Below are 17967 nucleotides of genomic sequence, written 5' to 3' on the forward strand. Positions count from 1 at the left end.
TTAAATTATGCAAAAAATAACATATATAAACAAGGGCATATATAATGACTGTTACATTAGATAACTTTAATGATCAAAAAATATATAGTTTTCAAAATAAAAGAAAATATAACTGCTGCTTGAATTTTACAAGATTCACAAAAAGAAGGAATAAGAATAACGATAATTATAGGGATAGTAAAATAAATATTAAAACAGCGTTAATCAAAAACGAAGTAATTGATGATGACAATGAGGAGTTTAATGATAATAATTTAATGAGAACTTGTCACAGATTTAAGTTATATAAGCATAGTAGTAATAAAATAGAAATATATTACCCATATGATAAAAAAAAATTAGATAAGTATGATTACGAAAGGGATCAAACGTTCTGCTCCCTTACAGACTTGGAGGATATGAATAATGAAGATAAAAGAAGTAAATTTTTTTATTATAAAAACAAAAGTATAAATGATTATAAATCATGCTTTGAAAAGAAAAATAAAAAAACAAAATGGTTTAGATTAAGGGAAAAAAAAAAGAAAGATTATATAATGGAAGAAAGTCTGAAATATCTAAATGAGTCCGTGTGCTCGAATTATAAAGATGCAAATAAAAATAATAACATAGATGGTCCTTCCAAGTATACTAAAAATTGTGTCTTAAACTCTACTGTTAATGGAATAAGAGGTTTTTCAGCATGGATATTTTGAAAAAAAAAAAAAAAGAGAGAAAGAAAAAGAGATGAGAATAATGAGTATTAGAATGAGAAATAGAAAGACATTAACCATTGTATGATAAAAAAATATGAGTGAAATGAGAGCCGAGTGAGTCAATGTAAAATAACAATTTTTGTAATATATATTATATATATATTTATATAATATATATCCAGATTTAATAGCGCGGTAGTACTTCCTTATATTATCTTGAGAGAAAAAAAGACTATGTTCTATATTTTAGTTTTACGTTCTTATCGTAAAATATAGACTTAGTCATTGAAGCTTCTTTCAGAATACTTAAATTTGTTTTGAAAATGTATGTAATATTATTTTATTTTTTTAAAGTGTTTATATTTAGTGATTTGTTTATTTCCTTTTAATTTTATAGTAAATAAAAATGAGTATCAAATAATATAGTAGTTTGTGAGTTGGATATATAACATAAAAATGAGTTTTTTTTATTTTAAAAATTTTATAGAATTTTTTTTAAAATAATAATTTTTTTTTTAAAATAATGTTTTATTTTATATTAGTATTTTTCACGAAATTTATAGTTAAAACATTTTTATTATATAATAATACATTATTATATATATATATAATGTTTTATTACGTGTAATGCTTTTATTATAAAATATTTTAAGGGATAAAATTTTCTTTCCTTTTTTATCCTTTTTTTTTTTTTTTTTAACAAAATATTCACCTTAAAGGGAATATATGTACATTTATATGTATATATTCTATTTATATATATATAAATAGGATATATAATTTTTTTTATAGTGCCCACAAATAAACAATTACGATTTTTAGTATAGAGACATATCTTTACCTACGAATGATGTATATTATATAATATTATATAATATATTATTTCGATATATTGGATTGAGTTAAATATATATTATTAAATATTATTTTTAATTATACATCCCCATTTAAATATTGGAAAATGGGGATATGCTATACGTACCTTAGCAAAGAAAATCATGTAATTAAAAAAAAAAAAAAAACAATATATATATATATATATATTTATATATATATATAAATATATATATATATATAAATGTGCATTTTATAATGTGAAGAGCATTGCATAGTGTGCTAACGTATAACATACATAATGAGTACATCTGTTAAACTTCTCAACAAATGCTTGAGAATATAAGCTCTTCAACAAGTTTGATTAAATAAAGGCACGTTATTCATAAATACAAGAAATATATAAGGAATATTTCTTGTAAAATTTATTTGGTGTTTTTATAAATAATACAACCTTAAAAAATAATAAAAGAAAGGGGGGAAATTAGGAGTAAATAATGTGTGTTTTATGCTAAGGGTCATATATGATATACTTGTTTGTTTATGTGCGCATAAATAATAAGTGTCTTATTTGAATTGTATAAAAATGTATGTGTTATCATTTAAGAAAATTTATAAATTAAAATAATTTGGCGAAATAAGGAAAACATTACAGGTTTTTTTTTTTCATGTAACAATTAAATGTATAAAATGAGAAATTAACCACATATGATGGTATTCTCTTGATGACAAATGCCTATAAACTTTTTTTTCTTTTGTTGTTCTTCTATCATATTTTTAATTTTTTGTAAATTTAAAAACAAAGATAACTTGTCTAATTTATTTATTATTTCATTTAATTTTGCTTCATTTTTTTTTATTTTTTCAATTATCGAATTTATGCTCCCATTCCTAATTCTTTATACGAAATATATGTAATAGTTAAGTGATAAAAAATATGTCTTTTTTTTTTTTTTTTTAACGACACATTAACATGTATTATAGGTTGCATTCTCATTATTATAAGATTAGATGATGAAATTTTTTAAAAAAAAGGAAGAAAAGAAGAAAAAAAAAAAAGAGCAGCATCATATACGTGATGTGCGTGCGTATAACACTGATGTGCTCACTTACATGCATGTCTTATCTATTCATTAGTCTCCTTTGAAATTTTACGCATTTTAACATATTGATGATACATATATTTTTAACGTAAACACGTATACTACAAACATTCAGATCGCTTTATATCATATCACGTAAGCAGTGTTTAGGTAAGTTTTAATTTTTTAACCTTTTTTTATATACATATGTATTTATTAGTCTTTTGTAACATGTGTGGTTCTATACAATATAAAACATACCAAGACAATAATTTAAAATATGCGCAAGAGTCAAGAGGTTAACTACGTAGGACATTTCGTACAATGTCATGAATATAACAATAGAAGAGGAGGCAAGGATAACAACGAGGGTGATGAAAATTATGAAGTCAGTTCAAATAGCGAGGGTGATGAAAATTATGAAGTCAGTTCAAATAGCGAGGGTGATGAAAATTATGAAGTCCGCTCAAGTGTCCAGGGTAAAGAAAATGATAGAGTTCGTTTAAGAAGTAAGTATGATTTCTTTGTTAAAGGTAAAGGTCAAATTCCAAATGATAAAGAGAGCAACTTTTGCTATGACCACGTAAAAAAAAATTGTAGCTATGATGAAAATGATGAAGATTATGATATTTCTGATAGTATGGAAAATACAGCGATAAAAAATAAGAAAAATAATTTTCTAAGTAACATAATATGTGAGCTAAATATGTCTCTTAAAAATGATATTGTCTGTGCTAAGGATTTGGGTGAAAATATTAAAATGGTTAAAAATAATTTGCCAAAAATAAAAGTAGGTAAAAAATATGTTGAAGTTGGACGTTTAGGTATTTGGAAATTATCAAGTAGCAAATATAAATCTGATATGAAAAATTTAAAAGACAACAATGCTAATACGTACTGGCAATCATCTAGCCTAGGGCCACATACAATTACAATACAATTTATAAAGCTTACTAAAATTTCTAAAATTTGTTTACTTTTTAATTACTCATTAGATGAATCTTATACACCATATGAAATAACGATAAACGTAGGAAGTGATGAAAATCATCTTGAGTTTCTTTGCAGTACCTTTTGTGATGTAAATAAATATCCCTTTAATGATCCTTTTTGGTTTATAATTGATTTAAAAAAATTCCATTTTTTTTCATATCTTTACAATTTTAACCAAAAAGTTTTAAAAAAGACAGATTTTATATACTGTCATTGCTTACAGATTTGTATATTATCTAGTCAACATTACGGGAAAGATACGCGCATAAGGCAGATCAAAGTCTTCAGTCCAAATTATACTTTTTATAAATATGATAAAATGCTTACATAAAAAAAAAATATAGCATAGTTGGAAATGCAAAACGTAATAAAATATGTATGTGCACATATATATATATATATATAAAACTACCTAATATCAACACTTTTTTGTGAAAAATATGTATTAATACTTCATATATAATAAATCCCACATGCTCCATAATGCGTGTAGGTAAATTAAAACAAAAACAGTAACACTTTAAAAAAATAACAAAATGTTTAGTTCATAAAACAATACAATAATTGAAAAATTAATTCATTCTTCAAATTTGCAATGTGTAATTATTTACCAATATTTCGCCACTTTAGAAATTTTTTAAAATTATACGATATATATATATATATATATATATATATATATATATATATATATATATATATATATATACATATATGCGTGTGTACATTTTTTTGCTAGTTGTTCATTAAGTGAAATTTTACAAAATGTTGATCTCTTTTTTTATCAGTTGTCATAATATTCATTTTCCATTTGCTCAAGAATTTTTAACTTATCTGACAATGTTGCATTTAATAAATCTTCATTTTTTTTTTTTAAACGTTTTTCCAACTCATCTTTTATTTTTTCTTCAAAAATTAAAGAATTAATTTTCTGATTACGCATATATTTTTTTTTCGCACTTTTTTTTTTTTCATTATTTTTGTATTTATTCTTATTATTATTCAAAGAATTTTTCTGCTTTACATAACTTTCAAAATTGATAAAATAATTTTCTTTATTTTTATCAAACGCTTTCTTATTAACTTTATCAACAATTTGTATGTTTTCCCCCAAAGAATCAGCCTCACTGTGTTGATTAAATTTATTACACAAATTTGAGTCGCAAAGGTTGTTGTGCATTCTCTCGTCGTAACAGTCACTTGGTATATTCTCGTCGTAACAGTCACTTGGTAAATTCTGGTCATAACAGTCACTTGATATATTCTCGATATAACCGTCTCTGCGCATATTTTCCTCGTAGCACTCACCATTCTCATTGTTATCATAGTAATCACTATTAGAATTTATATTATAACTGTAGCTGCTCATAATATCATCATCGCCAATACAAGCACTATGATCATTTGCACTACTCCAACTTTCGTCCGGGTAATCCGACATTTCTTTTTTCGTATCTCTGTCAGAGCTGGAAGATGAAAAAGAATTGGTTTCATATTCGTTTGTATTGTTTTCATACACGTCTTCTAGCACTATGACTTCAGATGTATCAATGTTACTGTTTTTAATGTCATATAAATAATCTATGTGATCATTTATGTTTAATCTTTGATCGTCTATAATATACAAATCATATTCGTAATTTTCTTTGTCCGTTTTATTATGTTGTTTCTCTTCTTTTTCGTCTTCGTTTCGTTCTTCATTGAATTCATTTATAGAATTTATATTATTATTGTTATCATTATTATCTTTTTCATGCAATAAATCTATATCAATTATTTTATATTTTCCTTTTTTCTCTTTATTGTCTAAATCGACATATTGAATATTTTGATTTATTATTTTATACTTTTTTAAATTATTTATAGTTTCCCTTAAATCCTTTTCACAACCTCTCATAGAATGAAATTTTCTTTTTTTTTCTAAAAATGATAAATCACTACTACTGTTACTACAATTAAACTGTTCGTGTTTTAAAAATATATTAATGCATTCAACATTTTTTTTATTAACATCTATTTCTGGAATTACAGTATCAATGTGTTTGTAGAATAAACCATTGCATACTTTTTTATTTGACTTCTTCACATAAATGGATGGAATGGTTGTATCATCAATTTTTCTTTTTATTCTTATTATAATCTTTTCATTTTGTTCCTCCTGCTTCTTTTCAACGCCCTTATTTTCAGTGTCCTTGTACATTTTTTTCTAATTCTTTTGAAAAAAGGTGAATTTGGAAAAAAAATAATTTTGAAAAATGTATATACAACTTTTCTGACTTTTTGACAAATTTTTAAAACAATATTTTTTATATTACCTTTTGCACATATTTACATAGTGATTAATTTTAAATCAAATAATTTTCTATTAATCATATAACTTCAATGTTTTATGTCTTTCACGAAGCATCCATTTTACGTAACTACAATAAAAAATTTTCACAGAAAATACAAATGCCATTTGGGTCTGTTATATAACCTCACGGATTTTCCCCACAGTATATGTGCTTATATATATATATATATATATATATATATATATATATATTATTCAATATTTCATATCTTCACATTTAATTTTATTTTGTTTGTGTCATGTGATGTTATTTATATGTTTTAAAAGCAAAAAAAAAAAAAAAAATGTAAACAGTTCTTCATACATTGCGTAATAGATAGTACATTTTCATGAAAATACAAAATAAGAAAATAACAAATGGTTACGATCTTAAAATGATAAAAAAAAATTGCTTTTAATAATTTTTATAAATGACAAAAAAGATGAGAAGTAATACGTATATGCATATATATATTTATGGAACAGATAAACAACATGTTCTTTTTTTTCCAAACCACAGGTCATTTTATCAAAAAACAAAACGAAAAATATTGGTTCGTCTCAACAATTATAATAATATATATCTACATAAGAACAGATGGGCTGCACGTAGGGCGAATACATTTATAATATCCCTCTATTCATTTTAATCAATTAACAAATATGCCTTTCCTTTTTGATATAAAAATAAAAGATATGTATATGTATACATATACATACATAAGTATGTATGTATTTATAAGTATGTATGTATTTTTTATTTTTGTTTTTTTACCTGTTTGAATTATTATTATAACGTTACAACAAAAATATTACTGCTTCTCACATTTTATACATATTTTAACAAATCTTTCGATTTGTATATTATTTTAATTCTTAATGAACAACTTGGACATCTTAAAATATTTTCTCCTTTCAAAACATTTTCTAAGGTTACTTCAAAAATATCACCACATGGGCATGGGTAAAAAAAAGTTTTACTTGTTTCATCAAACTCAAAATCTTCTAATTTTACTTCTTCATATATAACATTATATGACTCATTAATCTCGTAATTGTTATTTTCAACTATCATCTTTTGAAATATATAATGAAATAAATACTGATATATGTTACAAATGATTATTAATATAACTTTATATACAATTTTTCAAAATGTATGCTGTTCTTACAAAAATTTACATTCGTACGTAAACAAAAAATAAGTTTGTTCTATTCTTTGAATATAAAAAAAATATATTTAACAATAAATATGTTTGCATAAAATATACATAATGCATACATGTATATGTATGTATATATATATATATATATGTTTTTTTTTTTTTTTTTCCTCAAACTTTTCACTTCATATTACCAACGTTCTTGAAAATGTGCACACCAAATTCTTTTCATAATCAGTAGTTTTAACAATAAAAATGGAGTGACGATTTTACAGTAGTGCAAATGTGAGTATGATATGGCATGTATGTATAAGTTTGTGCGTATATGTATGTTTGTATGTATGTATGAATATATACATGTGAGTGTTTTATTTGTACTTTTAAGCATTAACAAGTTGAAATGCTTATTTTTTTCATAATTTTTATTTGTACAAATCGTATAATACGTAACAAAATTTTTTTTGTCGAATAAAATATTCCATTTGGGCGATTTCTGTAGTGTTACTAAATTTATAGTGCTAAAATGTAAAAAAAAGAAACACTATTTCAAACGTACATTTTTATACATATAAACATATATATGTATCTATTTATGTAACATGCATTACATACGTATGTATATATCCTTTTAGTTAAAGAAAATATAATGAGACTTCATTAGAATTAAAAAAAAAAAATTTTTGTTTGTAAAACACTGTAGAATATTATTTTATAAAGGAAAAAAAAAAAAAAAGTTAACTCTAATAGAGACGTGTACATGTTTTTAGTACTCCTTTTCGTTTTATTATTTTGTTACCGTATTTTTTTTCTGATTTTAATAATATAATATATATTTATACATTTCATAGGAAAACAAATTCGTCCTCATAATAATATATATATATATATATGTGTTGTGCCAAATTTTTTATGAATAAATATATATTATAAGAAAAAAAAAGACTGTAAAATTACTTTTACCAAATTTTAACCAAAGCTGCTTAGACATAACTTACAGAATTGTAAAACCAAAAAAAGAGTACATCCCAAACAATATAACAGAAAAGTAGTTATATATATATATATGTATGTATTATTTTTTTTTTTTAAATGTATATATTAATTTGTATATATTAATTAAATGTGATATATGTGTGCATTTACTTATGTGAATTGATATACCATAATTAAATGAGCAGTAATACATACATAGTTGTTACGCGTGTCTGCAAAAGCTTAAAGAGTTGAAAGAATATATATATTTTTTTTTCTTTTTTGGAATTTTACAAATTTTGTAAGCGTAATAAAGTGTAAAAAAGGAAAAAAAAAAAATTTTTTTTTTAAGCATTAATAATTACTAAAGTTGTACAATAAACAATAAAAAAAAATTGTGTAAATTAGAGATTTTAAATTGGATTTATATACTTAAAAGGATAAATTATCATGGCTTCAACATTTAGCGTTAAGTTAAAAATATATGATTTATCCAGAGGAATGTAATAATCTATAAAAATAAGATATATAAATTTTTTAAGTATATAAACATATTTTACCGTTTATGTATTTACAAGCCGCTTATTCTTCATTCTGGTTTATTACTGCGTGGAGTTTTAAAGAGAGAATCATTATTTATGTTTTACCTTTTTCAATGAGCTTCATGAGAGATAACATTTTAGCAGATCTATATTTGTTTTGCGCTAGTGTATGTATGTACGTGAGTATTTTTGTACGTACGTACGTATATGTATATGGGCAGATATGCATTGCATATAACAGTTTTGTCTATCTGCACAAATTTGCAAATGATATGAAAGGTAGTTTTTGTTATATTTAAAAAAGTAACATTTACATTTCCATAAATCACTGAAATTTATTTTTTCTGTATTAGTCAGAAAAAATATATAATTAAATTATGTACTTTATATTTTCCATTATTTTTTATAATGAAGGGTAAAAGCATGGTCCCCCCTTTTAATAGGAAAACAAATAGATGGAGTATGGCATACAGCTGTTTTGGTATATGATATGGAATACTTTTACGGTAAAAAGGACATTGAATTTAGTACATATATGCTCCACATTTTGGTTAAAATGAACGTGAAGATATGTGTATATATGCACGTGTATATACGTCTTTGTGTATACATATGCATATATATGTATGTGTACGTATTAATTTTCCACCCATACAGGTGGAGGAATATTATGTCTTGCTCCAAATGAGTTTGAGTCTTATTACGACATAAAACCCGTGAACGTAATAAGCATGGGAACAACAGAATTACAACAATCACATTTTCACGAATATCTTAATGGTATTCAACAAAATTTTACAGTTGATAAGTACAACTTAATTAGCTGGAATTGCAATAATTTTACAAATGAAGTTTGTAATTTCTTAGTTGGCAAAAATATTCCTGAGTATATTTTGAACACACCTTATGAAGTTATGTCTACTAGCAAAGGGAAGTTAATCTTAGACATGATGCAGTCTTATCAAACGTCCATTGCACCAGGTCTAGATGCTCAATCAACAATAAACAGTAAAGGAGGTATTGGAGATAATAAAAGTATAAGTAATAATGAAAATGATGAAAAAAAAGAATATTCAAAACTACCAAGTGTATCATTAGATAATTTCTTTAATGAAAATAAAATAGAAAATTTATTAGAAGAATATTTAAAGAATGATAAATATGATTTAAATGAAAAAAAATTATTTTTAAATACTTTAAAAATATTTTTTGATAACTTAATTACAAATACAAATATATTAAAAAATCGTTATATATACAAAAAACATTATAATTTATTTAATAATGAATTAACTATTTGTGAATATAATAAAATGTTAAATTCCCTTGGATTTTTACAAGGTTTTGTTGAATATGACGAAATAAATAATTTAGAAACCTTAACAATTTTTATTGATAAAAATAATATTAATAAACATGCCTTTTCTGAACATTTAGGTTTATTTATAAATAAAAATTTTTTTTTAAAAAATGAAGACAGTTCCATTTTTAAAATGGAAGCCTTGAATTTTAAGGATGTATCTGAATACATTTCATATACCAGTAAAAAAAATAGTAACGCAAATGATGTGTTTATTTTTATATCAGAAATGTTCATAAACGATAACATAGATACTACGAATGAAAAAAATAATCTCAATTTTTTTAATATTATAAAAGATAGGATCATTTCAGATCCACAAATAGAAAAAGACTTTTTGTCAAACATATCAGACCTATTGAATGCACGAATAAACTCTTTAGCACCTTTGTAGGAAACATATATAGCGGTACGTGGTTATTCAAAAAAATCATTAGGGAAAAACTAAATTTCGGACGAATGCACAAAAAATAAAACTAACGACTTGGCAAAGAAAATTAGAACTTTTTTGTATCCATTGAATCGAAAAAGAAGAAAGGAACGAAAATCGGTTGGATGGTGAAAGAGGGTTTTCTATGAAAGAAAAAAATATAGGAAATAAGCAAAAGTGCCAGTGTAATATTATAAGGAAAAAATCATACATTTTTAAAGGGGAAAACAGATATAAAGGAACTATTACGAAAATTTTCAAAATTGTTAAATAATTATTACGCGTATACATATATATATATATATGCGTGCATAACTGTGTATGTGTGTATATGTGTACATTTTTTTATACATATACTAAAATTGTAACCTGTTTTTACGCATAAAACGCAAAATTAATAATGAAAAATATGTTTGAATAAAAATGTAAAATCATTAATATTGCACAAGTTTATTTAAAAGAAAAAAAAAAAGAACAAGAGGAGCGTAGAATGCATATATTGTATATCCCAAAATTAAAAAACAAATAATATATTCCTAGTGGAAATTATTCTTTTTATTAAAACCATAAATCATTTTATATTATTATTATTACTGTGCTTATTCTTTTTTTTTTTTTTTTTCTTAGTTTCAATTAATATATAAAGAAAAATTATTAACTGAATAATATTTCTTATTACAATTTTACAAAAGAAACAAAGGCGAAGAAAAGAGAAAAAAAAAATTACATAATAAAATTAATAAACTAGTTTTTTGTTTTATTCGATCCTGAACCATATTAATATACAAGTATATAATAGCAAAAAAAAAAAAAAAAAAAAAAAAAAAAAAAAGTGTTGCAGTTGTATATTCAATTGTTGTTCCAATTTAAAAATGAATATATCCTCACACTAATGTATATAAAAAAAAAAAAAATTTCGTAATTGTATTACATTTTTACCTTTTTTTTTCTATTTATTTAAGGATTTATCAGAGATTAAGATGAAATTACTATGATTTAATGTTTCCACTGTTTTGTTTTTATTTATTACACATTTTGCATTTTTTCATAATTTAAGGCATTAATCAACTGTTGGGTTGTTGTTCGTAGAGCTTTATATATATATATATGTGTATAATTTAGAGTTATTAAAGTAAAAAATATATATTGCTTTGTTAATTGGGGTTCGACGAAATATACTTCAATAGAACCTTAACTCAGAAGAATTTTATTTTGGGCCCATTCTTTTTGTTTATTTTATTTTTTATTTTGTTATATTTTATTTTTTTGATTTTTTGCCGTGCATGCGCTCATTCTTAAGGTTTCATTTATTTTTTTTTGATTATTTTTTGGTTCTTAACATAAAACTACCAATTATTTTAATTTTACCTTTATACAAATGTACGTACATTTTTATGTACATATGTGCATATTTTCTGAACACACCTTATTGCAAATATCAATTATTTAGTATATGAAATGTGTGAAAAGCTATATAAAAGGTAAATTTAATTTTACTACACATTATAAAGAAAACAGATAAAAAAATGAATATACAGTATCGTAAGTAACATTGTAAGCAGGAACATAAAAAACAACATAAGCAGCAAAGCAAGTAGAAGCTAAGACATAAGAATGCAAATAACTAGCAAGAAATTTCTCCACCTTTTAAAATACACCAATTTATTTTTTTGTTCTATGAAATATGTTGGTATTACGAAGAATCTTCTGTTTTCAATATTTTTTTTTTTTGTTTTAATAAATTTTTTTTAAATTAAAGTATTTCAAGATTTAATGCTTCTCTTATATATATATATATATTTATTTATTTAATTATATATTTAAATAATTATATATTTAAATAATTATATATTTAAATAATTATATATTTAAATTATATATTTAAATATTTATATATTTATATAATTATATATTTATATAATTATATATTTATATAATTATATATTTATATAATCATTTATTTATTTATTGGTTTTATTCTCCTAAAAAGCAAGATACAGGAAATAGCTATATTATAATGCCACTTCCTCGATTATAACTATTTCCTCCTTTGCTTTATATATATAATTTTTGTTTGTTCATATAGTTATTACACCATTGGCCACTATTGTAACATATGTTATATTATAGTTTTCTTTTTTTTTTTTTTTTTTTTTTTGTAAAATGTGTAAATTAATATGTTTAATCTTTTTGCTTTTTACCATGTGTTGTAAAGGAAAGTTGTCAGAAAATTTGTCGGGGAAATTATCAGGAAAATTTCCGCAAAATTTGATCGCAAAATTTAGAAAACCAAGTACAGATTATGTTTTACAACTACTTCAAAAAAATGGAAATTACAATATTATCATATTAGAACCGGAATGTACACGTAACGGAAATATGGACTTGCTACAAGCTCCGGAATTTTCCGATTTTGACAGAAAAGAATTTTTAATGCATAATTATATGGTTATAAAAAATTCTCAATTTTCGAATGACAAATCATTAGAATTATATTCATTAAAAGAAGAAAATAGTAAAAGTTATTTAGTGTTAACATTTTATATAGGAGATTTTAATTTCTCTGTTGATAATAATTCACCATATGAAGTAAATTTGATTTTAAGTATAATACCATCAAATACAAAAAGTGTTTGTAATAATAATAATTATAATATTGTTTTCTTAAAATCGTGTGATGTTATGAACCCTGCTGATTTTGAAATTTTAGGTGGTCCAATTAGATTTACCATAAGTAAAACATCTGGAAGTGTTCGAATTAATATAACTGATTTTTTCAAAAATGGTACATGGAGAGCTTTTGTAAAAGATAAGATTTCTTTTTTACTAAAACCAGAAGATAACTGTTACACAGTATTAGAAAATAAGTTAAATAAACCTGATTTAATTATAGAAAAGAAAACTATGCTTTATACCGAATGGGGTGAATGGTCTCAATGCTCTATGGAATGTGAACATCAGGATAATATTCAAATTCGAGAAAGGAAATGTGCACATCCAACGGGAGACTGCTTCAAAGGAGACTTAAAAGAAACAAGGCCATGTCAAATACCATTACCTCCATGTAATTCATTATTTGAATATAAAGAATCTTCAGCCTTTAAAATTTTTATGATTCTTTTGTCTGTAGCTCTCGTTATAGGGGTAATAGGAGTGTTATACCATATATTTTACAAAAGAAAAGGAGCTGAAAAGGAATTATACGAAAATGTAGCTGGAAGATTTATGTATGAGTAAGAAAAGAAAAAATAGCTAGTTCGTCGAACCAAATATATAATCCTATCTTTTTAACAATACTTTGGAGGATCATCCCTAAAATGTAAATATGCACTTAGTGTTATATGCCCACAAATCCGTACTTTTATACATGTATGTATATATATAATCATACAAACGTACGCATATATATATACATGTGCATATTATATAACTCGAATACTTATACGCATATAATACCATATGAAAGGGGGACTTTTTCCTTCTTTATTTTCAAGCACTTCTCCCATATAGATGGTTGCAAATTGGGAATAACATTATTACTCTTTTTTGTTTTCCTTTTGTTTTTTATGTTTTGTCACCTTAGCAATACTATTACGTTAAGGAATGTTCTTAATTTTTAAATCATTTTCTTTCTTATTTATCGAACTATTAAATAGTATAAATATGCATGCTTGTGTTTGCTTCTTGTATTTGAATTTTTTATGTATATTCCACAAAATTTAATCCATTTACTATTTATTTTATTATATCTCTTGTTTTCTTTATCCTCTTTTGATAACTTATTTTTAATATTATAACTTTTAGCTTTACGAAATTTTTTTTTAATTTATATATTTTTTGGTTTCTCTTTTTTATTTTATTTTTTTCTTTCCTTTTCATAATTAAAGAGGAATGGGAAAAAACAGAAAAAAATAGATTAAGTTGTTAATTATAGAAAATAAAGTGATAAAAATAAAAAATAAGTAATAAAATAATGAATCACAAAATGATGGATGACAAAATAATGGATGACTAAAAAAAGAATGACAACATAACGAATGATTAAATTTTAAAATTTAGAATGATGAATGTTGAATACTTATTCACTCATACTCTAATGTGTGTTTCATTATTTAATTTTTCTGTGGGCACAAAATAGATATACACAAGAATATACGCTTCAATTTTTTTCGTGTTCTGTAAGCAAATATATCTTATCAATCTTTTTTTTTTTTTTTATTTTAATGAACAATAATTACTGTTTTTGTATTTTTCCTTTAACATTTGCAAAGTACTCCTATGTATAAATGTGATATAGCAAGAACGGGGACCAAACTGCTTGTATCATCTACTATAATTTATCCTTCCTACATAAATGATTATATATCGTTACATACGCATATAAATATGTATGTATGTGTACATACTTTATCGTACTAGCATTATATAGGCTAAATTGTTGCGTAAATATTGAACTTACTACTAAATACACGAAAAAAATTAAAAAAAAGTATAAGAAATACTTATTTTAAAAATATTTATCATAATTATTTCGTTAAAATTATTTAACATATAAAATAAAAATGAAAAATCCAAAAAAAAAAAAAAAAAAAAAAAAGAGGGAAATGATAAAGGAGAAAAGAGAAAAAAACATGAAAAAGAAGAGAAGAAAATAGAGAAGATATAATTAAATTTGAACCTACTAATTTTTACATGCACTTCTGGAATTGATTGGAAGCAACACGAGAAACTAAATCAGGAGTATTATTGTATATAATTAAATTAAAAGCAAAAAATACATATTTTAAATAGTTTTTTTTTTTTTTTTTGTGAAATAATTCTGTATATATAAGAACTTCTTATTGTTAAGACATCATAATGCTTATTCTTTTACTGATTGAATAGTCCTTAAAAATTACACATTTTCCTTTCTACGGAAAAAAAAAAAAAAACTTAAAAACTTGTGTAATAACTCACGAATTTTCTTAATAATTATAAAAAACGAGTGATATAAAATAGATAAAACGAATTGATCTATGTATTATATAAAAACCGGAAAAAAAGTGCGAATTATATAAAATTTTTTTTTTTTTTTTTTTTTTGTTGGTGCATGCATCCTTAATAATAAATGTTTTCAAAACATTAGCATGTATGTGATTTTTTCATATAAAAATAAGACAACTTGTATTTTTTTTTTACCTTTAATTTTTTTTGTTCTTATTTTTGTTCTTGTTTTTGTTTTTCTTTTTGCTTGCTTTTTTTTTTTTTTTTTTCTTGTTCTGTCCTATTTATGTACTGTTGTATAAGTTATTTGAAATAAAATTATAAAAAAAAAAATGAAAAAGAAAACGTAATGCCTTGATTTAACTCCTAATGATAAAAAAATTTCTTCCCATTTTATATTAAAGTATATTTTATTTTTCTTTCATGTGGTTATCTTTATTTATATTAATGATTTTACAGTAATGTATAGCGGAATATATGCATGTATTTGTACACACATTTTCGCATGTACAGTAGCGTCGTTTTTCGTACAAACATTATATCTATAAATAGCCATCTAGATATCTATTCAACACAGTTTCATGAGTCCATAATGGAAATTAAAATGGACTATAATAAAAAATTTTTAAAATTTCGAATTGCAAAATTAATTTATTTTTTCTTGTTAATAAAAATAAATACACTTAAAATAAGAAAAGGTCCCATAGAGTCAGGAAATAAACTACATAAGAATGAAGAGAAGATTACTGTATTCCATAGAGTATTGCCTTATTTTTCTATGGAAGCAACAGTATTTGAAGATAATAAAATAAATAAAATAAGCCATGAAAAAAATATATGTGCAAAATTAGTTAAAGATCACAAAAATTTTAATTCTCCATTAGAGAAAAGGTACAAACTCGAAAATAGAGAGTATACTATCGAAATAAGGAATAAAGAAAACACATACCACTATACCAATAATCTTTTAAAAAATTTGGGATTAGAGTTATGTAATAAAGTATTAATATTTTCTATTGCTATTACTAATGACCTATGTGAGTTTGATATATATAATAATTATACATTATATATTAATTACTTAAAAAATGTACAAATTGAACATCTACAAACTGCATTATTGCATGGACGATTTTTATTTTTAAAATTACCTCAATCTTTTGATTTGAATAAAAGTATTCCTACATTTTCTGAAAATGAATATATTATAAAAAAAGGAATACTAGAAAATGATATTATAAAATTTGACTTCACAAATATTATTCTAAATCAAGTATGTAATTCCTCATCTGATCAAATACGCAAGCCATTTGATGAGAATAAAAATTCAAATAATAATAAGGATAACCAAAATAAAAAAAAAATAATAAATTTTGTTGTTATAACTTCGCATGTGTTGAGTGATATTATTATTTTCCCATCAACAATTATGAATGCAGAATATGTCAAAAATTATAAAAATATGAAGAATGTTGTAAAGATTAAAAAAAGTAAATTAGAAAAGATTTATCTCTTTTTGTGCTATTCTTTTAGCATTTTTCTTTTGATTAAAAATAAAATCTATTTTCCTTCTGTACTAAAAATATAATGTTTTTCTTTTTTTTCTTTATATCCCCCAAATTGCAGAAATAGTAAAAAATTTTACTGACTGGGTTGGATGGTCCCCCTGTTACAACATATGTAGTGATAACTTTTCCTACAAGTGCAGATATAATAATTGTATGAATGATGAAAGTGCTTTTTGCGATCAGCATTTACTTTTGGATTTTTACGAGTGTGAACCTAAGACTTGTAAAAATGAGTTGAACGGTATTATCCAAAAAAAAAAAAAAAAAAAAAAAATACACATATAGATGGAAATAAAAATGGAAGTGGAAATACATATGCTAATACCTAGCTACAAAATTAGCTAAATTAAATTCCTTCCATTTTTTTTTTTTTTTTTCTGTTTGCGTGATTTTAATATAGGTCCAAATGAAGATGGAAAAAAAGAAGAAAAACCTTCTTCATCCAGTGAACAGAATACGACGGATGAGGATGGATATTTATTAGATGATGACACAATGTCAGGGAAAAGAAAACATGAGAAAACAAACTTTTTCATGTGGATAATAAATAGTAAATACTATAAAAAATGCACATATATGTATAAATATGTATATACATACTGTAAATATATATGTGTCTATATACAATATATATTTAAATACGCACACTTTGAATATACCCATATAGAAATGTCGATTGAAACTTCTTTTTTCCTTCCCTTAATTTTTAGATAAAAAGCTTTCCCTTGGTCTTTTAATATTTTTTATCGTTGTCATAATACTTGGATGTCTGTATTGCTATGTAAAGTAACTTTTTTTTTCTGCTTTTTTATATTTTTATTTTAGCAAAAAAGCATATATTTGGAATAAATATTTTTCGTTCTTTCTTTTCAGCTCCAGTCTAGGCTTTCATAACGACGAAGAATATTACGTATCAAATTATAGATAGCAATAGTTATACAGTTAAAATTTTTTATTTTTTAATTATTCTCTTCATATATATTTTTGAAAGAAACATTCTTATATATTAATTA

General features: G+C 23.3%; 7 protein-coding genes across 7 annotated transcripts; 5 read left to right on the plus strand and 2 right to left on the minus strand.

Annotated features, from left to right (window-relative positions):
• Positions 1-44: 44 nt before the first annotated feature.
• Positions 45-695, plus strand: PmUG01_14052300 (conserved Plasmodium protein, unknown function; the record flags this gene model as incomplete). The annotated part of the gene is made up of 1 exon (XM_029008093.1): positions 45-695. One exon carries the CDS (start codon positions 45-47, stop codon positions 693-695), a length of 651 nt encoding a protein of 216 aa, XP_028864417.1.
• A 2196-nt stretch (positions 696-2891) lies between these two features.
• APC10 (anaphase-promoting complex subunit 10, putative) lies at positions 2892-3935 on the plus strand (the record flags this gene model as incomplete). The annotated part of the gene is made up of 1 exon (XM_029008094.1): positions 2892-3935. One exon carries the CDS (start codon positions 2892-2894, stop codon positions 3933-3935), a length of 1044 nt encoding a protein of 347 aa, XP_028864418.1.
• A 453-nt stretch (positions 3936-4388) lies between these two features.
• Positions 4389-5804, minus strand: PmUG01_14052500 (conserved Plasmodium protein, unknown function; the record flags this gene model as incomplete). Its single annotated transcript, XM_029008095.1, has 1 exon — positions 4389-5804. The coding sequence occupies one exon, from the start codon at positions 5802-5804 to the stop codon at positions 4389-4391; it is 1416 nt and encodes a 471-aa protein (XP_028864419.1).
• Positions 5805-6765: 961 nt separating this feature from the next.
• On the minus strand, positions 6766-7011 carry DPH3 (diphthamide biosynthesis protein 3, putative; the record flags this gene model as incomplete). Its single annotated transcript, XM_029008096.1, has 1 exon — positions 6766-7011. The coding sequence occupies one exon, from the start codon at positions 7009-7011 to the stop codon at positions 6766-6768; it is 246 nt and encodes an 81-aa protein (XP_028864420.1).
• A 1510-nt stretch (positions 7012-8521) lies between these two features.
• On the plus strand, positions 8522-10367 carry PmUG01_14052700 (PPPDE peptidase domain-containing protein, putative; the record flags this gene model as incomplete). Its single annotated transcript, XM_029008097.1, has 3 exons — positions 8522-8574; positions 9028-9119; positions 9271-10367. The coding sequence occupies 3 exons, from the start codon at positions 8522-8524 to the stop codon at positions 10365-10367; spliced, it is 1242 nt and encodes a 413-aa protein (XP_028864421.1).
• A 2238-nt stretch (positions 10368-12605) lies between these two features.
• Positions 12606-13640, plus strand: TRAMP (thrombospondin-related apical membrane protein, putative; the record flags this gene model as incomplete). The annotated part of the gene is made up of 1 exon (XM_029008098.1): positions 12606-13640. The coding sequence occupies one exon, from the start codon at positions 12606-12608 to the stop codon at positions 13638-13640; it is 1035 nt and encodes a 344-aa protein (XP_028864422.1).
• A 2338-nt stretch (positions 13641-15978) lies between these two features.
• On the plus strand, positions 15979-17882 carry PmUG01_14052900 (conserved Plasmodium protein, unknown function; the record flags this gene model as incomplete). The annotated part of the gene is made up of 5 exons (XM_029008100.1): positions 15979-16876; positions 17013-17195; positions 17355-17504; positions 17665-17740; positions 17828-17882. 5 exons carry the CDS (start codon positions 15979-15981, stop codon positions 17880-17882), a joined length of 1362 nt encoding a protein of 453 aa, XP_028864423.1.
• Between the last annotated feature and the right edge of the window lie 85 nt (positions 17883-17967).

The sequence above is a fragment of the Plasmodium malariae genome (genome assembly GCF_900090045.1).
Source record: "Plasmodium malariae genome assembly, chromosome: 14".
NCBI lineage: Eukaryota > Apicomplexa > Aconoidasida > Haemosporida > Plasmodiidae > Plasmodium > Plasmodium malariae.